At 48.5% G+C, this 21575-nt stretch overlaps 2 protein-coding genes across 5 annotated transcripts in view; one reads left to right on the plus strand and one right to left on the minus strand.

Annotated features, from left to right (window-relative positions):
• Positions 1-5364: 5364 nt before the first annotated feature.
• DRAM2 (DNA damage regulated autophagy modulator 2) lies at positions 5365-21512 on the minus strand. Of its 4 annotated transcripts, none has more exons than XM_057374438.1 (10): positions 21449-21512; positions 16999-17092; positions 15789-15894; positions 14292-14449; positions 13312-13379; positions 12610-12749; positions 10227-10404; positions 6935-7017; positions 6164-6256; positions 5365-5696 (listed from the first exon to the last, which is right to left on the minus strand). In XM_057374438.1, exons 3-10 carry the CDS (start codon positions 15807-15809, stop codon positions 5589-5591), a joined length of 849 nt encoding a protein of 282 aa, XP_057230421.1. In that variant the 5' UTR covers positions 15810-15894; positions 16999-17092; positions 21449-21512; the 3' UTR covers positions 5365-5588. The 4 variants fall into 4 exon arrangements, with proteins under 4 accessions (XP_057230421.1, XP_057230422.1, XP_057230423.1 ...); XM_057374439.1 differs by having other exon boundaries at positions 21444-21476; XM_057374440.1 differs by lacking the exon at positions 15789-15894.
• The window catches only part of CEPT1 (choline/ethanolamine phosphotransferase 1), a 31886-nt gene continuing 31802 nt past the window's right edge, over positions 21492-21575 (plus strand). Inside the window, exon 1 of the mRNA XM_057374435.1 lies at positions 21492-21574. The gene's annotated coding sequence lies outside the window, so the exon portion shown is untranslated. The remainder of the gene's footprint in view (position 21575) is intronic.

A 21575-nucleotide genomic window follows, 5' to 3' on the forward strand; every position in this document is an offset into this window, starting at 1 on the left:
CACTTGGTTCCCCAGGACATGGAGAAGGCTGAGGTTATCAATGACGTTTGTGCCTCAGTCTTCAGCAGGAAGTGCTCCAGTCACACCATTGGAATTGTAGGGGCAAAGGCAGGGACTGGGAGAAGGAAGAGCCATCTGCAGTAGGAAAATCACAGAATCCCAGAATCTTTAAGGTGGGAAAAGCATTCCAAGATCACCAAGTCCAACCTGTGTCGCCAAGTCCAGCCTGTGACTGATCCCCACCTTGTCACTCAGACCAGAGCACTGACTGCCATGTCCAGTTGTTCCTTGGACACCTTCAGGGATGGGGACTCCATCATCTTCGTGGGCAGCCCTTGTCAAGGCCTGACCACCCTTTCCAGGAAGAAATTCCCCCTGATGTCCAACCTGAACCTCCCCTGGCACAGCCTGAGGCCTTTCACCTCTCATCCTGTCCCTGTTTCCTGGGAGCCAGAGCACGGTCTCCCCCGCTGCCCCCTCCTGTCAGGGAKTTGTGCAGAGCCAGAAGGTCCCTCCTGAGTCTCCTTTTGTCCAGGTCCCTCATCCATTCCTATTAGGACTTGTGCTCTATACCTTTCACCAGCTCTGTTGCCCTTCTCTGGACTTGAGAAGATCAGATTCAGGAGTATCTGGGGAGCCTGAAGGAGCACAGGTCTGTATCACGTGATGAGATGTCTCCATGGATCCTGGTGAACTGTCAGAGGAAGTTCCTAAGATACTCTACAACATATGTGAGAAGTTGTGGCAATTTGGGGAAGTTCCCACTGACTGGAAAATGAGAAATTTGACCCCATTTTGAAAAAGAAATAAGGAAGATGTGGGGCACTACAGGCCAATCCGTCTCACACTGGTGTCTGGCATGATCATGGAGTAGATCCTTCTGGAAACTATGCTAAGGCACATGRAAAATAAGGAGGTGATTGGTGACAAACCAGTATGGCTTCTCTGAAGACAAATCATGCCTGACATTTGGTATCCTTGTATGATGGGGTGACAGTGCTGCTGGGTAAGGGCAGAGCTGGCATCATCTGCCTGGACTGGTGCAAAGTATTTGACACTGTCCAGCAGGACAGCCTTGTCTCAAAACTGGAGAGACATGGATCTAATGGGTGGAACACTCAGTGGATAAGGAATTGGCTGAATGGTGGCACTGAAARGGTTGTGGTCTGCAGCTCAATGACCAGATGGAGCCCAGTGACAAGTGCTGTCCCCAGTGGTCAGTTGGGACCGGTGCTGTCTTTGTCAGTGACATGGACAGTGGGGTTGTGGCACTCTCAGCTGGTGCTGACAGACATTCGCTGGGGTCACACACTGCAGAGGAGGGATGGAGTGTGCAGAGGCACCTGGACAGCCTGGAGAGGTGGGACCATGTGAACGTTATGAAGTTCAGCAAGGCCAAGGATGAGGGTCAGGGCAGCCCCAACCACAACTCCAGGCTGGGAGTGAATGGAACTGGACCTGGGGATGTTGGTGGATGAGAAGCCCAACAGGAGTGACTCCATCAGTGGGTGAGGGAAGGCCTACACATGTCATTTATCTGGACTTGGTAACCATTTGCCATCGTGCTCCCAAAYGTCCTTCTCTATATTGGAGAAATGGATTCAACGGGCAGACTGTCCAGTGGATAAGGAATTGGTTGGATGGCCGTATCCAGGTGGCCATGGTCAACGGCTCGGAATCCCTGTGGACATCAGTGACCAGTAGTGTCCCTCAGGAGTCTGTACTGGGACCGGTATTACTCCTTGATGACACACAAAGGGATTGAGGGCACCCTCAGCATGTTTGCAGGTGACACTGAGCTGTGGCRGCAGGGACACCCCTGCAGTTCATGCAGTGGGACCTGGACAAACTCAAAAGTAGTCCATGGGAAGCTCAGGAGGTTTAACAAGGCCAAGTTCCAGGTGCTGCACCTGGGTTGGATCCAGGCTGTGGCTGAGCAGATGGAGCAGCCCTGGGAGTACAGGGGAGTTGGTGGGTGAGAGCTGGACATGCCCTAGTCCAGAACCCCCCTGAAGCCCTGGGCTGATCCCCCAATGTGGACAGCAGCTCTGGGGGAATCCTGCCCCTCTGCCCCACTCAGGTGAGACCCCACCTGCAGAGCTGCTCCAGCCCTGGGGGCCCAACAGAAGAAGAACATGGAGCTGCTGGAGCGAGTCCAGGGGAGGCCACGGAGATGCTCTGAGGGCTGCAGCCCCTCTGCTCTGGAGCCAGGCTGGGAGAGCTGGGGGTGCTCACCTGGAGAAGAGGAGGCTCTGGGGACGCCTTAGAGCCCCTTCCAGTGTCTATGGGGGCTCCAGGAGAGCTGGAGAGGGACTGGGGTCAAAGGATGGAGGGACAGGACAAGGGGGAATGGCTTCCCACTGCCAGAGGACAGGGTTGGCTGGGATGTTGGGAAGGAATTGTTCCCTGTGAGGGTGGCACAGGGTGCCCAGAGAAGCTGTGGCTGTCCCATGCCTGGAAGTGTCCAAGGCGAGGTTTAGTGTGCCTTGGAGCAACCTGGGATAGTGGAAGGTGTCTCTGCCGGTGACACAGGGGTGGAATGGGATGAGCTTTAAGGTCCCTTCCCACCCAAACCATCCTGGGCTTTTGTGAGTCCAGATCTGAGGACTATCCACAGAATAAATCCAGGGGCAGAGCTGAACCAGGGCCACCCTAGGCCAGGGCTGGGTGCTCAGGCCTGGGCTCACATGGAGCTCCAGGGCCATGATGGTGTGAGGAGGTCCTGGGGCAGCTAATCAGGGTAAATTCGKGTATGTTAGTGGACCCTGTGAGTCTGTTCAGTGCTGGGCTGGCCAGGCATTGGAAGGGGCTGCCCAGGGAGGGGGTGGAGGCACCATCCCTGGAGGTGTTCAAAGGGTGCCTGGATCTGTCTGAGTGACATGATTTAGGGGTTATGGGGCTATGGAGTAGCAGTGTGGGGTGGACTTGGATGGATGATCTTGGAGATCTTTTCCTTCATGATGATTCTGTGGGAGGTGGGACCCAGCCCAGCCCCTGTATCATGACTCTGTTAGTGACTCTGGTGCTGCAGGGAAGGGGGAAAAGGCAGGGATTCACTATGGGTGTGTAACCCTGGAGCAGCTGGGAGCACCTCCTTGGTGCTGCTCATCCCTGTCTCTTGGCAAAGGGTAAGAGAGTAGGAAGAGTGTTCTCCTGGYATTGAGAAGGTTGTTGAACAGAGAAGAGTTGGATGCTCTCAGGCTGAACTTCCATGGATCTGCAGATGAACAAGAATCCCAACAAGTGACGCTGGGCCAATGGGAGGGTTTAACTGGAAACCCAGAAATGTGCTGGTTCGGGCAGTAAAATCAGAATCTTTGAGGTTGGAAAAGCCCTCTAAGATCATGGAGTCCAACTGTTCGCCAGCACTGCAAAGGCCACCACTAAACCATGTCCCCCAAGTGCCACGTGCACATATTTTTTTTAAACCTCTTGAGGAATGGCAACTCCACCATTGCCCTGGTGCCAGGGCTGGACAACCCTTTTGGGGAAGAAGTATTTCCTGGTGTCCAGCCTAAACCTCAGGCTGCCCTCATCACCATGACACTAGATTACAGAGCATTTCTGCTCTCTGGGGCAGGAATTGCTTCTGGGAACAGCAAGTTGCATGCCTGTTGTCAGGAACGACCTCTCCAYGTTTCACGGCATCCATGGACAGCACAGTGAAGGGCCTCTGAACAGGCAGGGGCCTTCTAGAGCCTTCTTGAGAGCTACAAGAATCAATCATTTGGAGTTTTTCCTTCTCCTCCAATCATACCAAGGAAAGGGCTCTCTCCCTTCTACTCCACAGAGATCTGTGTTGCTATTGGGGCCATCTTTTCCTTAAACTATTTGCCTAATGAGCCTTGAGGGAGGCAAAGGATTCTCTCAGCTGAAACACCACATTTTCTACATTGGAGCAGTTAATCAGGAGCTGGAGTTTACCTATTCCCTGCGTAGAAAGTGTGTGATCAATTTGCAGCTCCCCAGGGTGGCTGGGATCCCTACGGCTTCATCAGCAGCTAAAATACCACACTTGGGAAACTTTCCCAGGCTTTAGAGCCCGGAGTTCTCTGTGACTGCATGTTAATTACATCAACCTGTTCTCTCGGCCCATTGCCCTTAGTTTGGCAGCTTTTGGCCCCAAAGGTTGTTTTCACCCCATGGATTGTCTTAACTCTGGCTGAACCAGGCTGGAAATGCAGTGACAGGGATGGAGACATCCTGTTTAAATCTGGGAGAACCCAGGGAACTGCTGGGATTTCCAGGAGACCTCCAACTTAGATTCCTCTCCTGGTGCTTTGTCTGCCCCTCTGGGAAGGGAAGATGCCAATGTAAGGGATTCTGGTGAGAGGAAACATGCTGGAGTTCACATACAAGCCTTGAGCAATAACTTGGGAAGGGGAGCTGAGCTACTCCTGCCAAGCAGGGCCCAGAGGCAGCTGTGGATGTACTTGGTAGGTCTGTGTGCAATCAAATATCTTCTTAATCTGCTGCACTTTTGTAGAACTCAAGATGTTTTTAAGGCTTCTAGCTCAGTCTGGGCATGACTGTGGAGTGCGGGAGGTTGTCCCTATGGATTCACTCTGGAACCAGGTGGTGTCTGGCACTGAGAGGCCGGTGGAGCTCAGCCTCTGGAGCATGCAGACACTCAACAGGGTCTGGATGAGGGCTGGCAGCACCGAGTGAGAGCTGCTGGAAGCAGCTGGAGGAAGCAGCAGCTGGCCTGGGTTGGAGGCTCTTGGGGAGCACTAGGGATGTTGTAGACACAAGGACAGGGGTTGCGCTCTGGGGTGTTCAAGGGACAGCTCTTGGCTCTGCAGGGAACAGGACATGGGCTGCCTTGGCCAACTCTTCCACCTGTGCAACAGGGATGCTTGGAATGAGAATTCCTGGGTCAACCTGCCTGTCAGCTCCAACAACTGCCAGAGACAGGGAGGGAGGGAAGGCCAGGTTGGCCAGGGCTGAGAACAAGCTGGTCTAATGGAAGGTGTCCTTGCCTATGGCAGGGGCTGCAATGGGACGGGCTTTAAGGCTCCTTCTGAGCCAAGCCCTTCTTGGATTCCATGGCTGGGTGATTCCTGCTGCTGTCACTCCTCTCCAGAGCCAGCACAGGGCTGCCCTTCCAGCAGGAGGGAGCTGCTCAGCTGCCTCTTGACCTCCGGAGCAGGCTGTGGTGTGAAGAGGTTTTTCCCTATGGGCTGCTCAAAGGATGGGGTGGCTTTGGGGTCCACTCCCAGACTACAGGGTGTGAATCAGCCCCCTGGGTCCAAGGGGTGAGGCTGGAGGCTCTGCCATCCAAAAGGATGTGGCCTGAGGAGCACTGGAGAGAGGAGGGTGAGGGAGGTAAAACCGGGTGTGGAGGAAAAGATGAGGAGACACAACTCATTATTAACCTTCATTTAATCCTTCATGACATTGGAAAACGTAGAAATGTCACAGACTTGTTCACAGTACTCGTAACATTTGCATTGCTGTGGGTTAATAGCAAAGCCCTTGATGTTAAGTACAAGACAATCACTGCATACTTTAAAAAAAATATAAATGTTTAGAAATATCAGCTGTTATTGCTATTAAATTCCTGAGTTGTGCTGAGTTCTCCCCATCTGTCAGATGCTCCCCGCTACAAGCAGTGCCTGCTCCTCTGCCCCAAAGCTCCGCGGGCTCTCGTGCAGGGTCTGGCCCTGCAGGGTGACCACAGCTCGCAGGGAGATTTTCTGTAGAGGGAAAGCAAAGGGAATTCCCTTCAGCAGCTCCTTCCTGCCTCAGCACTGGGAAGTTAGTGGCCRGAGGAACCACAAAAGATTTTTGGAAACCCCAACAGATCAGCTCAGAACCATGTGCCTGGCTCCCAGCTGTGCTCTGGACTGGCTCCATCATTTGCCTTGTCCTGGAGGAGAAGGCTCCTGTGGCTGTGACAGGTCTGGAAGTGAAACCAGTCAGGGCCAGTTAAAGCCAGCCTGGTGCTGAAGCTGTGGTAACAGCAGGGACAGACTGTGGGGATCACTTAGAGCTGCTCATGGGTCTCCAGCCCTGATGACTGATCTGTGCTGGGTTAACAGCTGGACTCTTGTCACCTTAAAGGTCTCCAACCAAAACTATTCCATKATTCCATAAAATTTAAGGCTGCCCACCTGCACTGTACCAGGCTATTCAGAGGCAGAGAATATTAACTTCATTTCACCTGAAAGTCACGGATGTAGGTGAGGAAGAAACTGAGGAAGGAGAATGCCAGAGACCACTCGGAGACAGTGCTGATGATGTGGGGGATATAGCCCTGTGTTACAGAGAGGAAAAAATCTGTGTGAAAACTGTTCTGGAACCTGCAGTGGCACAAGGATGGCTCGTGACTTGTGGCATCCCATGTGAGATCCTGCATCCACAGCTATTCCCACCGGAGACCAAAATCCTTTATTGTATCTGCAGTCTCCAAGAACGATATCCTGAAGAATGAGAATGACCAGGAAAGCAGCTGCTCCAACTGGGATGATGACCACTGGGAATTTAAAACCCACCTGCAAAACCTGAAGGCTCAATCCAGAGCTCGACTAACAAAAAGCAGGGAGCTTCAAGGTCCTCCTCAGGATGCAGTAGGGATTAATTTAGTTACACTTGAAGATCCAACAGTTTTGTGAGATCAGAATTTCAGCAAGTGCTGGCACAGGCTGCCCAGAGAAGACCACGGCCAGGCTGGACAGGGCTTGGAGCAACCTCATCCAGTGGGAGGTGTCCCTGCCCATAGCAGGGGGGTGGGACAGGATTGGCTTTAAGGTCCCTCCCACCCCATCCCAGTCTGGTATCCCATGACTCCAAGGAACTGCCAGCTGGTACAGCTTTGCCTGGTACAGCTCTCCTCTCCCACCCTCTGTCTGGGGAGCTGCAGGAAGTTCCCACCAGTCCCTCCAAATCCAGCTGGGTTTGGTCTACATTGCCCCCTCCCCCCCCAGTCACTCACTCTTTCCTGGGGATCCCAGTGCAGCTTCTGCACCAGGTTCTGTCCATATAGGCCGCTGTACAACACAACTGAAGACACAAACACTGAGGGAAGAGGTTAAAGAAGATTCAAAGTCAGGAATGAGGAACACTGAACTTGCAAACTCTGCTGAGCTGGGGCTGTGAGGTTTCAACCTGAGAAGCAATAATGATGCTATGCTGTTCATATCGTGCCCTTCAACATTTAGCTTAACCCAACCCACTGGTTACTGTCAGATGAAAAGGTTAATGTGAACTTAAATCTGTTATCTCTGTTCTCTGTGTGTTGCATCTCATCATGATAGTGATCAAACATAGCATCCTCATGGAAGTGTTTAAGCTATGATCAGATGTGAGCACTTGCTGTGAATTTTAATTTAATTCTACTGGCATTTGCCACCCTAATAAGAGTCTAGAACTCCCTCTAATGGCTTTTCAGCATCTCAACTACCTTGAATTCTTGCTGTGGGCCACAGGCTGGAATTCTGTATCACCTGCAGCAAAGAGGGTTTTTGGCTTTTCTGTTTGCCTTTTAGTCAAGGCTTGAGAACTGTTTTGGATTTCACCCCATGTGACAATAAGCCCCCACTGAATCCAAGACCTGGGTCTTTCTGGAGTGTTTGATGGTATTTTTTCAACATCTTRCATGGTAGGTACCCAAAAATGTGCTTCTGCAACACAACAAATGAAACTCAGATCATTAATTTATAGACAACCTGATTTTCATAGGATAAAGATATTAACTTCTTCAATGGTTAATGAGATTAAACATCAAGAGCCTCCTGATGTGAAAGATTAATTTTGGTGGTGAACAAGGCTGGATTTCCTGGCACAAACATGGCTTTGAGAACACAGACATCTGAAGTTTATTAAAAAAAATGGATGTGATTTGTGAGCTCTGGTTACTGATCTGACCAGGGACACCCAATGCTCTGCTAATTGAACTGGACAGCTCTAGGACCTGGTTGTTGCCTGCCTGAGTTCCTGCTGCAGTGGGAGGAATTTAATCATCGTGATATAAAAATACCTGGTTTCCATCCCCCCTTATTAGTGTGCTGTTACACCTTCAGCACAGGATCAGGAGTGCCACATCCACACGGTTTTTAAATCCCTCCAGGGATGGTGACTCCACTACTGCTGTGGGCAGCTGTGCCAGGGCCTGACCACCCTTCAGGGAAGAAATTTTCCCCAGTATCCAACCTGGACCTGCTCTGGTCAGCTTGAGGCCGTTTCTCTTGTGCTGTTCCTGTTCCCTGGGAGCAGGGCCCAACACCCCCAGCTGCCCCCTCCTGTCAGGAGTTGTGCAGAGCCACAAGGTCTCCCCTGATCCCCCTTTGCTCCAGGATGAGCCCCTTTCCAGCTCCCTCAGCTGCTCCTGGTGCTCCAGACACTTCCCCAGCTCCATTCCCTTCTTTGGACACACTCCAGCCCCTCAATGTCCTTCCTGAATTGAGGGACCCAGAGCAATTCTCAGAACTGGAGGTGCCCCAGCAGTGCCAATACAGGGGATGGGCATTGCCTTGGCCCTGCTGTGACTTCAGAGCTGACACAAACATTTCCTTCTGTCTTCCAGTACCAGTCACAACCATTTCACCTAAGGCCCCAGACTTCTCCGTCCTCTTTCCTTTATTACATTATGAGCTGTTAATTTAGAACTATAATTTCTATTTTCTTCCCCTTTCATGTTATATATGTACACATCATTATTTCTACATTTCTACAAACTTTCCTATAATTTTGGTACAAAAACCTCTACTGTTTTGAGGTTTGTAGGCTTTTGGCATCTATAAGGAGCTTAACTTGCAGCAGATCATATTGTTCCAATTTAGTTTCCCCTGCAGTTTGCTTCTTCACTGTTCAAAACTGAAAATCTTGTTTGCTAATACCAAAAAGTTCTGTTAGGGACAACACTTGCCCAGGCTTTTCAGATGATTTCCTTGCTCTCTGCCAAGCCCCTTCAGCAGGTGAAAGTCCTTTGCTATGGATGACAAGCCTGTGCCCCACTGTCCCTGCTCCTCTGACTCCTGCAGATTCTAYAATCCTGCAGCAGCAGGGATGGGAGTCCAGTGAGATGCTCCAGCTCTGGGAAATGGGGCATATGGTTTACTCTTGGTATTGGCTGCCAGCCTGGAAATAAGTGAGATAGGTGGGCRTTATATCAGTGGCCTGGATACAGCTGCAGATGGAAGAGTGTTTAAGCAAAAGGTTTTGCAACTTGTGTCTCGAAATTCTGAAGTTTTAGTGTTGTTGTCCTGTTTGACACAAAAACTGAGTTTAATTTTCAAATCCAATGTTCAGGTACATTGGGGTGAGTATGGGAACTGCTGTGGTGCAGTTTCCTGACTCTTCAATGATTCTGGAGAGGAAAAAGGCCTCTATTTCTGGGTAGGTTTGCCCACATTTGGCATATATGGACAAGGGAGAATGGATTCCCACTGTGAGAGGACAGGGCTGGAAGATCCCTCCAACCCAGACCATTCCGTGATTCTCTTTTTCTCTAAACCCCACAGCTGCTTCCAGCACTTGGAATTCAAAGCTTAAATGGGTGGTGGGTTCTGGAGCCAAAGGAAGGTGGTAGGGAATGCCAGTCAGAAATAGCTTGTCTTTTGAATTGCAGGGMGGGGCAGGGAGGACATGAGAGCTCAAAGCCCCTCCTGAGTCACCCTTGGAAAAGTGCTCCCTTGGAAAATGCTCCAGGATTGTCTCTCTGGCAACTGCCAGCACTTCATTCCTGCTCTGGAGTTAGCTGGCACAGCCAGTCCTGCTCCACATGGTTTGTTGGAGTATTTCCTGTTGTGCTACATTCTGTTTTTCTTTTTTTAGTTGTATCCAACTATTAGACTCTGCACCATCCCTGTCCTCAGGAACACGCTTACTTCTTACCTGGCTTTTTCCCCCATTGAAACCACCCATTCTTTAAGCACACTTCCCTTTGGCCTCATCTCTCCTAATTTAGTCAGACATCTTGGGGATAAACTCTTACTTTTCCTATTTTCAGTCTCTGGTGTGCAGTAAGAAAGGGGAGGAGAAAGGGTGGTAACCATCCCTCTTATCTTTTTTTTTTTTTTTTAATATCCAGGGGGGGATATTAAAAGTATTAAAAGGATTAACCATTTTCCCTGAAATTCCTAGCTTGGAATGCAGAACAGGGCCACAACAGGCTGTACAATCAAGGATGAGAGGCCTCTTGTGGCACACAGTGGTGGTTCAATTAAAGTAKGTGTAAATCCTGTGGAGGTTGCTGGGTTTGGTGCCACTGCCCAGGCAAAGGATACTGCTCAGGATGCTGGAACAGCTCCACAGGAGCACGGCCAGGCGGGCCCAGAAGATGTCTTTGCTGTGAAGTTCTGGCTGCATCAGGTAGGACAGGACAGTCTGAACCAGCATGTAAATGGTCCCCACTCCGAAGGTCAGGCAAGCTCCCAGCACGTGGATGTAGTACAGGATGCATTTCTAGGAAAAGCAAGCACTGCCTGTGCACAACCTGATTTCATTTTCTTCCGTAAACCTCTGGCACCCACCCCCTCGRTAACTTTCTCTCAGTCCAAGCTAAGCAGTTCTGGACTGTGCCAGTCCTCAGGAGACTTTCTTTGGAAGTCCCATTGGGAACTGTCAGGAAGCCAGAGCCTGCAAGCCCCACAGTTTGCAAACTTAACAAAAACAACTTAACAAAAGCTTCTTTTGTTAAGTTCTTGTGGTGAAGTTACAGGTCACAACTGTACCTCCACTACAGGAATTTGTGACAGTTCTTCTCATAAATAATGGACAATATCACAGCAACTGGATGAGAGAATCATTGAGGTGGGCAAGGAATGGAAGTGACAACATTTTTGTACCAAAACCCTGTCCATCTATGAAAGATTATGGAATACAGGACAGACACAACACAATTCTAGTACCCAAAATTGGATTAAAAATAATGAGGGTTTTGCATTTCTTTGAACTCTGGTTTGAATAAAGATTGTCAAATTAGTACCTTGGAATACTCTCAGGAACAAGGGTCAATCAAGCAGTAATACTTAAAAACACCACCAGGAGAATCCACTATCAACTAGCAAAAGTAACTAAAACTAGAAGATACTCAAAAAACCCAACCCAACTCAAAATTTATTACTAAAATATATGGCCTTGGAAACCCATGTGTGTTCAGTCCTTTCCTCATTCCCAGGTTAGCACAGGACCCAGACACAGGGAACAAAAAGTGACATGTGACATGTTGCACAAGGCAAGGCCTGCARCCTTCTGTACCCCAATCATGCAGAAGATGTTTTCTGCCCTAAAAGATTAAATTCTCTGTGTATTTTACTGACTGTTAAAATTGAGATTATTTATCGTGCACATTCTATGCACAAATGAATCTGAAGTGCTACATCCACAGTGAGAATTTCTATTTAAGAAGAAAACAGGTTGCAAAAGCGTGTGCTCCAAAATCATGTGCTGTGCAGGGAGGTGTCATCAGAGAGAAATTCTCTATTTTCACACTTTGAGGTCTTCAGTCACCAGTGGATTTCAGGGAGATTCAGCTCCTTTTGCCTCTAAGCCAGTCCTCAGCATCCCTGGGATATGCAGGTGCATCACTTCCAACTTTTGTCTTGCTCAAGAGTAAATGTTACATGAACTATGAAATTAACTTGGACCTCTTGGGTTTTGCTTGTTGTGAAATCTACAGAAAGTAGACAAAGGGGCAATGGAAGAAAACCGTGGAGTTGAGCAGAGCCTGGAGGATTCTCCTTGGTGGGTGCTGAAGGGGAGGCTGTGACCTCTGAGGGTTCTAGAAGATAGTCAATAGATCAAGGCCTCCAAAAGAAAAAATGCCTAAAATGAGAGTGCCGAGGTCTTTAAGACAGGGGCTGCTGAAGCACTTGCATAGCTGTGCTAGGGAAAAGGTGGAGCTTTCCAGGAGCTTTTCCTCTTTGGTTTTCCCTGTCCCTAATCCAGCAGGAGCCCAAGGTGACACCACAACCTGTTGTGGCTACAGGCAGCACTACTGAGTTCCAAAATCAATCACGTAATTAATGTAATGAGGCTGGCAATTATACAACCATCTGGCAAGTAAAGCCTGTGATGGGGACCTGCTCGTGGTGTGAYGGGTGAGAATATCAGATCTGGGTTTTTTGAAGTGGAAAGTATTGGGGAGGAAAAAAAATAGAGGCTCTGGGATGGAGAAATCAGAAGAATTAACATTGCAGAATTTTCAAGGATTTGAGAAGGTTGGAAGGAAAATCCACCCAAGAGGGCAGGTTTTCCAGAGCTGGGCTTGTGCAGTTGGGTGGTTTTGTTTGCTTTATTTCTAGCTGTAACAAGTTTTTACTATTTGATACCTGATTCTCCTGAGTCAAAATACAACACAGTTGTGAGCTTTTTATTTGGATCTCAGGCTTTCAACTCCCCTGGAAGGAGATCTAAGTGTGGCTTCTGCAAAGCTTGGGAGGTTATAAATGTTTTGAAATGTCATGAACAACTGCTTACAATTCTCAGGGCAAATAAGGAATAACTAACACATTATAAGACAAATTTTTAAACMGTTCTCTATAGAGAATTTGACAAAAAAGCAGTTTCCCACGGAAAGTTCTGCTTTCAGTAAATCCCCAGTTAATCAGGTATCTTGGAACAGACACAGCTCTRACAGGAGCAGAGCAGTGCAGGCAGAGCACAAACCTGGAAATTGGCAATAATGCAGAGTCCAAAGCAGCTCATCCATCCCAGCGTGAGGCCCAGCTTATTCAGCCAGAGGATCTTGGGTTTTTCTGGGCTCAGGGAATACACTTGTTTGTACCGGATGTACATAGTGGCCATCCCTGGCAAAGAGAACCACAGGCAGTGAGATTCCTACTGAGGAGCAGTGTCCTTGCTCCTGGGAAGATGCTGAGTAACAGCAGCAACTCTTAAAATACAAGAATTTTTTCAGGGCACACTGAAATAGGAAAGCTGAGAGGCTGGAAGTGAAAACTGAAATAATGTAATGGCAAACAAGTCAATTTAATCCATTTTTCTAATCTATTTAATTTAAAAGCCATATTAGGTTTTTCCTCCCCCCACACCTCCTCCGTGATTACAGCATAGRTAAGGTGACTGCCTTGAATTTTCTATTCAAGAAGTTTTTATTTCTTCTACTTTTCTGCTGTTCTTTTTAATACATTTTTTGCCCTTCTGGAATCTGAAATTGTATGCTAGCAATTTGTGAATAACATCCCTGACACACACTTTGAATTGCTTAAGAGAATTGAGATTTATTGCTCAGTATTTAGTTCTTGACTAAGAATTCTGGGCTGTTTAATGATCTGGAAAAGGAAATGAACTTGTTTAAAGCTGTTGCATTCCAGAACTGCCTGCTTTCCAAGGACAGCTTTCTGTACTCACCCAAGAAGGTTGAAACATTTAACATGATCCCAAATAAGCATCTTTCAGGTGGTATTGTCCCTGTATCACTGGAAAAGATAAATTGAGTGATACATATCCTATATTATCTATACCTATATTAAAACTATTTCCAACACAACTTTACTTATTTCAGTCTACAACGGAAATGTAAGACAAAACCCTCCCAGATGTTTTTCACTGAATTTTTCATTACTCAAACTGTGCTGTGCTGGTTTTAGAGCTGTAGAAATCACCATGGTAAAGACAAGCTGGCCTTGGAGCAGGGAGTGATCATGCTTGGAGTAACTGTTCTTTTCATATTRATCTGGATTCCATAAAAGGTGAATAAAAAGGATTTAAACTGGAAAAACAACATGGAAAATGAAAGAGCAAAGCTTGTGTTATATACATCAGCCTTGATGGAATGAAGTTGGCAATGTAGATTTTAGTATGGATTTACTGATGCAACAAACCTGGTGACAGTGAGAGGCTTCACTCTGAGCAGGGGGGTGGTGAGGCACCCCCAGTTCCCTTGTTCATGATAATTTTAAGGGTATGTTCACAGAGCCAAAGCTTAGAATATTGCATAAAACCAGACACCTTTAAATAGAGTAACATAACACACAAATCCCATAATGGGTTGCATTGGGAGGGACCTTAAAGCTCATCTCATTCCAACCAGGGACACCTTCCACTATCCCTCCAAGCCCCATCCAGCCTGGCCTTGGACACTTCCAAGRGTGGGGCAGCCTGGGCCACAGCCTCACCACCCTCACAGGGAAGGAATTTCTTCTTAACATTTAACCTGAATTTCTGCTTCGTCAGATTAATTTAATCTATAACTAGATACATAATGACTATAAACAGTAAATTTAGAACTGGAGCTGTTGGGTAAGAACTGCTATTTAAGTCTGGAATTAGGAAGAATAAACAGGAGTGGGATCAATTCAACACTCTGATACAGGGTGGACATCACTGACCTGATGTAGGGCACCAAAGGGTCGACATGGTGCAGGACAATTGCAGTAATGTAGGAAAACACAAACGATGCTGCTGACCACACAACCAGAGCCACAGGCAGGAACGAGAGGCCTTGCTGGAACCACCACATTTCCGGGCTGACTTCTGCCTCCAGACACTGTGAAGAACCAAATGCAGAGGTTTACTAAGAGTGTTCAAAAGTTTACTGAGATTCTCAAAGGTTTACTATGATTTTACTATGAGGTCTCTGAAGTTTTGCTCTCCTTGAAACAGGCTACTTCCCATACAGCAGTCAGATATTGCTCTCAGTCCTCTCCTGCAAACACAAAGGGAACACTGACTACACAAAAGAAATCATTAATAAGCAGAATTAAATCTGGAAATGTTAATTCTGAAGTTCTTAGAAGGTAATTAGAAACCAGTAGTGTCATTTTACTATGTGACTTGGATTTGTTGCTGTGAGAAAAAGGTCAAGTGGGTCACTATAAATGACTCCATCTTCTTGTCAGCCTTGTGTCACAGCATCAGGTCAGCAGAATGAGCTGATAGAGGACATGTCCCTGCAGTGACACTGAAACTGATGGTGGCTGTGGTGGAACCTCCAGCTTCCATTAACAATAAGCTGGACAGACGTGGAGGAAATGACCCRAAATTACTTTAATACCTGCCCTCATTTATTCCCTGTCAGGCTCTGTGACTTGACATGTTTTGGACTTTAAACCCCGTCTTGTTTCACCCCACCTTCCATTGTCCCAGGTTGCTCCAAGCCCTGACCTTGGACACTTYCAGGCACAGGGCAGCCTCAGCTTCTCTGGGCAGCCTGTGCCAGGGCCTCCCCACAGGGAGGAATATCCCAATATCCCATCTAACCCTGCCACCCTTTAGTGGCACACACAAAGGTTTTATTTTCCACTCTAAGTCCTCTTTGCTTCATTTCCTTCTCTCTCCATAGGGTGCTTATGGGCTCTCAAAACACGGGGGTATCCTGGGCTCACTGTGTTGATGTTGATCAAACAGCTTCATTTCCCCACACCTCTTCCTCCCATCCTGTCTACATTTGGGTATTGCCAAGAAGAAGCCCATGCTGATGTACCTGACAGAGTGGGACAGAAAATTACTTCCCCATTCGGCAAGAATTCTTATAAATTAGTTTTTTTTTTAGATTTATTAATGTTTGAGAAATATTGTGAAAATATAAAAAAATATATTTTGGATGAAATCAAAACTGAAATACTGTTTAGACCACCCCATTTATTCTGTGCTGTAAAATTAGCTTTTGGAAGATATCACCTATGAAGGTTTGAGAACATAGAACTAATTCTTTTGAGGAGAATTAATCAGAATTTTCCCATGGATTGTAATATCAATACCAACAATGTCATTAGAGCACATTGCTGAGCTCCATCCAGCCTGGCTTCATGAGCTCTCAGGTATCTGAGCTCACTGCTAYCAGACACAACCCTCAAACTCAAGGGCTACTCACAGCAGCTACTTACAGGTGAGAGGAAATGGTCCATGTGCAGTGGAGTGAAATGCTGATTCTGTACTCACACTGTTGTTAAATCCCAGCATGACAGCAAATCTGTGTCTCACCCCAGTTCTCTAAGAGGAAGAAGGTGCAGCTGTGCCATCCTGGTGAGCTCACACAGAGACAAATGTGACTCCTCCCTACTCTTGCTGCAAGAGGGAAGTAATTTCTTACTGCCTTCAAACACAAAGTTAACCAGAGCTATTTCAGCATCCCAGAATGGCTGAGGGGGGAGTGGGCTCTGGAAGTCACCTGGGCCACCCTCCTGCTCAAGCAAGGCCACCAGAGCCAGTAGTGCAGGATGACACCCCAAGGATGGAGAGACCACAACCTTTCTGGACAGACTGGGATGACCAGTGCCAGTCACCTTCACAGGGAAAAAGTGTTTCCTGATGGTCACTGGTGAGAAGAGGAACAAAGGTGTTTCAACATAGTTAAAAATGTAAATGGAATATTAAAATAGACAAAASTGAAAAGCAAATAATAGAGAGTGCAGATCCAAGGCATTCTGGCAAAGATTTATATGTGAGAAAAGCAAAAAAATGTTGAAACAAACTAGAAGGAAGCACAGCACTGAGAGGTCTTAGGAGGGCATGGCCTGGGGTGTGACAGAAAGGAGAAAGAGAAAAGGAAGAAAGAGGAAGCACCAAGACTAGAAAGTCTAATGGCAGGAAAAAAAGTTGAAATAATAGTGGGTGAATCTTGCAAGAGGTCAGAGCTGGTCAACCTTCACAACTCTTGCATACAATGAACAACTACGGCCTTGTAGAGTTGAAGGTTCAGCTGCTTGTGAGGAAGCTGGTTGGTGGCAGGTAAAGCTGTTTAACTGCAGATGTAGTGGATAAGAACAGTGATAGAATTCAAGTTGCCTGATTTCTTGCCCATTTTTAAGCTAAATATAAAGTTTGCTATCTGATGATGACTTTAATTTTAAGACTGAAATGCAGTAATGACTGTTACTCCACAATCCCATCTTTAGTATGRATAAATTAGGAATTTGAAAGAGAAATGTAGATTCTGCATGACATTTTCTGTTACAGATGTTATGTGCCTGGGTATGTAATTCTCAACTCCAATCAACTAGTTTTCCTTTCACATTTCAATATTCTTAGTGCATTAATTTCATTTTTGAGCTAACATATTTTTCCCTGCAAACAAACAAAACACATTCCACATACCTGAGAACAAGGGCATCGGAGGAAATATCATTTAAGGGGAATCCAAGGTAATTTTTCTGCTGAAGCTCCACATTTGCTTCATTTTTCTGGATCTCTGAGATACAAAGGAAAATAAGCAAGATGTGAGGTATTTCTCTGTACGTCTTGCCTTGTTTATTCTTCTTAGCACCTTCTACTAGGCAGTGCTGCTGACTGGACATGAGATTAGACTGCTGGCCTGCCCCAGAATGGTTTTCCTGCATTCCAAGTTGTTTAAGGAGTGAAGCTTTTGTGTTTGTGGGGTGGTAGAAATGAAGAAAACCTGGTGTTTAAGGCTCTTTGATTTTAGGAGATGTCTGCACAACAATTTAACTTGAATTGAGGAGCTTTCAAGAAATGAATTGAATGCAACTAAAACCAGTTGGTCAGCCTAAGACCACCCTTGGTCACCCCAACACCATAGCTTTAACCTCAGGAAGGGAACAGAACACGGAGACTTCCCATTTCATTTTGAACACACATCCCAGTATCCTGCTGGTGCAATGCTAAATACATGGCAGGAGAAGGGCTGGAGCAACTTGGATTTCATAGGCTCATTTGAGTTGGAAAAGCCCTCTCTAAGACTATCAAGCCCAACCATTCCTCTGGCACTGCCAAGGCCACCATCAAACTATGTCCCCAGGTGCCACATTCACACAGCTTTTAAATCCCTCCAGGGATGGTGACTCCACCTCTGTCCTGGACAGCCTGTGTCAGTGCTGGACAACTCAATGAAGAAATTTTTCTCAATATCCAACCTGAACTCCCCTGGTGCAGTTTGAGGCCATTTTCTCTTGTCTTGTTCCTGTTCCCTGGGAGCAGAGACCAAACTCCCTGGCTGCCCCCTCCTGTCAGGGAGTTGTGCAGAGCCAGAAGGTCCCCCCAGAACCCCCTTTGCTCCAGGATGAGCCCCTTTCCCAGCTCCCTCAGCTGCTCCTGGTGCTCCAGCCCTTCCCCAGCTCCATTCCCTTCCTTGGACACACTCCAGCCTCTCAATGTCCTTCCTGAATTGAGGGGCCCAGAGCTGTTCCCAGGACTGGTGGTGCCTCAGCAGTGCCAGCACAGGGCATGGTCACATGGGCACCATCACCACACTGGGCCTGCTGCACACACCATGACTGCACCCAGATGCCACTGGCATTGTTGCCCACCTGGTTCATGTCCAGCCACTGTCACCAGCACCCCCAGATTCTTTCCCAGTTTTCCAGCCATCCTTCATGCAGCCTGGGGCAGTCCATGGAACTGTTGTGACCCAAGGGCAGGACCTGGCATTGGCCTTGTTGACTCTCACACTGTTGGCCTCAACCATTGATCCAGCCTGTCCATTCAACCAGACATTCCATAACTCCTGAATTATCCTCCCACAGGTTTAGGGCACTGCCTTGGGGATGCAGAGGGGCTGAAGGGGATGAGCTTCACAGACAATGCAAGTTCTCCTCCTCCTGAGCATATTTATGTGCCTATGCAGACTGATTTACCTGGGCTAGGATGAGCTTAGTAAAGGAGAACAGCTATTCCCAACTTCTCAATGGATATTGCCCTTATAGAATAAATACGTCCACAGAGACAGCTCATCAGCACTGTCTGCTCCAGAGCAAGCTGGGTTGCAGAGGTGGCCTCATTCTTGTTAAGACTGGGAATCTCTGCATCCTGAGCTGTCCCTGAGCCCAGAGCTGAGCCCTGCACACAAATTATCATTGTTTTGATGTGGTCTGGCACAAAGAGCAGCTTCAGTCACACCCTGGAGCTCTGCTGAGGCACAGCTTCTTACTGAGAGTGTGGCTGCAGGCTGGCAGAATCACAGAATCAGGAATCTCCTGAGCAGGAAGGGACCCACAGAGATCATCCAGTCCAGCTCCTGGCCCTGCACAGAACCCCCAGTCCCACCATGGGCCTGAGAGCATTGACCAAACACTCCTGGAGCTCTGGCATCCTCAGGGCCATGCCCATTCCCTGAGGAGCCTGGGCAATGCCCAGCACCCTCTGGGGGAAGAGCCTTTCCCTGAGATCCAGTCTGACCCTGCCTTAACACACACAGCTCCAGCGGATCCCTGGGCCCTGTCCCTTCTCACASAGAGCAGAGATCAGAGCTGTCCCACAGGAGGAATCTGCAGCCCTCCAGGAGGTTCATCATGATGGCACCCATTTGGCTCAGCCCCTCTTGCCTTCCCCAGCAGAAACCCCTCACGAACTCTCCTAACACAAAAAAACATTTTGTAAATTTTTCCTGCATTCAATTCTCATATGTCAGTCAAGATTTACCCTGAGTTCTTATCTCCCTTTACCTCTCTCCCCATTAAATATTTTCCAGTGGAATCAAGTCAGTTTTCCAACTGTTCTGGGGGCACATTGTACAACCCCAACACAGGCTTCAGTCAATGCAAATCCCTGTGCACAGTGAGGGCATCAAGTACTCCCGGTTGTCTCAACTTCATGCTGTGCAGCTGGCCTGTGCCCCTGCCAGCTTTCAGCCTCTGTCAGGGCACAGAATGAGGCACCTCCAAACATCAGGAGGCAGAAGGGAATTGCCACATGCCAGCTGTGAGGTCCTGAGATAAAGTATTATTAACACCTTGTCCTGCCCCCTTGTTTTCAACGGGGAGAAGAAAAACACATTCAAACTCCTTGTTTTTCATAAGCTCCTTTGCAAGCAGATTATACAACAGCAATGGCCAGCTTCGGTTTTCCACATAACTACAATTTTCTTAAACATTTACCCTGATCTTCAGGCACTTTGGAGTTCTGTCTTTTTTTTAAGCTCCAGGTTGGGTATCAGACTGTTTCCATCATCAAGAGTAAGTAAAGGAAGTGTTTCAAATGCAAGGGAGGTTTTAACCCTCTTGGAGCTGTTTCTCCCAGTGCAGGAATGCAGCCACACCCTGCCCAGGCTGAAGCATGCAGAATAGAAACTTCAAAGCAAAATGAAAGGTGGGCAAGACCAAGAAAGTTCATGTTATCCTGGAATGATAAAGCTGCAAAGATGATTGAAGTACATGGGGAAAAGGAAAATTCCTGAATTACTGCTGATCCCCAGACTGTCAACTTGCCTCTTCCCTGCTCTGTCAGCCAGCCAGGCAAAGATAAAGCCCAACCAAGGGACACTCCTTTTTGTCTTCACCAAACTGTCCAGTGGACAATGCTGAGGGAAGGAGAGAGGAATTTGTCCGTGCCTTCCTAAACACAGGCTGGATGGGGCTGAGCCCAAACACTCTTTGCACAACTGCCTGTCAGGTCCCACTGATAAGCCACAGGTAAAGGTCACTGATCCTCAAAGCACTGACGTAAGGAAGTAGGAAATGTGTCACCTCTGCTGTCCCTGCTGCAGGGTAATGACAGGTAACTAATTTTGAGTGTTTTCTTGGTACAGTCACCAAAAAGGTTGCCATGAAATCTTTYGGTCCCAGGGGGCAGCTTCCAGGGGGTCTCCATGTTCTGGCCCTGCCCCTATTCCMTGGCTGGGAAGGCACAGCTTGGCCTGGAGCTAACCCAAACAGTGCCAGGCACAGAACACTGTGACACAGGATGTCTCCAGGCCTGCTTGGGACAGCTGGTACACTGTGACAGCAGCTGGGTGCTCTGGGTGCCCTGGCTGATCTGGGAGCTCCCTGTCAGGGACAAACCCACAGCATTTGCCAGTCCCACCTGCCATTGAGAGCAGCTAAAAACATCTGAATCCTCAGAGCAGAGCCACGGGGAGATTCCCTTGGGACAGCTGGGACTGGAATCACTGCAAGGTCATGGGGGGAGTGGGGGTGCTAGGGGTGATCAGAGAGAAAAGGGAAAAGGGATCAGGATGGAGGGAGGTTTAGGAGAGAAGGGAAAGGGAATGGAGGGGGAGAAAGGGGAGGCGGGGGGCAGAGAGATGAAGGGGCAGAGGGGCTCAGTGGGGTCCTCGGGGCAGAGGGGTTACTGGAAGTGATGGGGGGGTCATTGGGGCAGCTGGGACAGTGACTGGGGGAGTCAGGTCACTGGGGCTGAGAGAGGTGCACAAAGTGGGTGAGGGGGATTTGTCAGGATAGGGAAGTGGGACACTTGAGGTTCCTGGGGGTCCCGAAGGGCAGTGGGGCGGTGGGGCTGTAGTGGGGTGGGGAGCAGGAGTAGGGTGGGGGTGACATCGAAGGGGTCAGAGGACACTAGTGGGGGGTCACTGTGAGGGAGTGATGAGGGCTGACGGAGAGGCTAGGGCGTCACTGAGAATGGGGCAGTCTCTGAGGAGATGACGGGGATGACAAGGGGTCTTTGAGGGGGGTCTCCGACGGGGTGACAGGGGATCTCGGAGGGGTTAACAGGGACTGACAGGGACACTGGGCGGTCACGGAGAGGGGTGACGAAGGGGAGGTTGGGGGGGTCTCTGAGGGGGTGACAGGGGTGGCAACGATATCGGTTTAGGGTTTGGGTCCCACGGTCTCCCTCCCGCCCCCCTTCACCTCACCCGCTCCCGCGCCGTCCTCGCACCGCCCCGGCCCCGCCCCCGGCGCGCGCCGCCACCACCACCGCCTCCTTTCCGGCCGTCGCGAAAGGGGCGTAAAAAAAGCGCCGCCCGGTGCGGGGAGAGGAGG

The sequence above is a fragment of the Malurus melanocephalus genome, unplaced genomic scaffold, assembly GCF_030028575.1.
Source record: "Malurus melanocephalus ecotype Western Australia unplaced genomic scaffold, MMel_1.1 scaffold_224, whole genome shotgun sequence".
Taxonomy (NCBI): Eukaryota; Metazoa; Chordata; class Aves; order Passeriformes; family Maluridae; genus Malurus; species Malurus melanocephalus.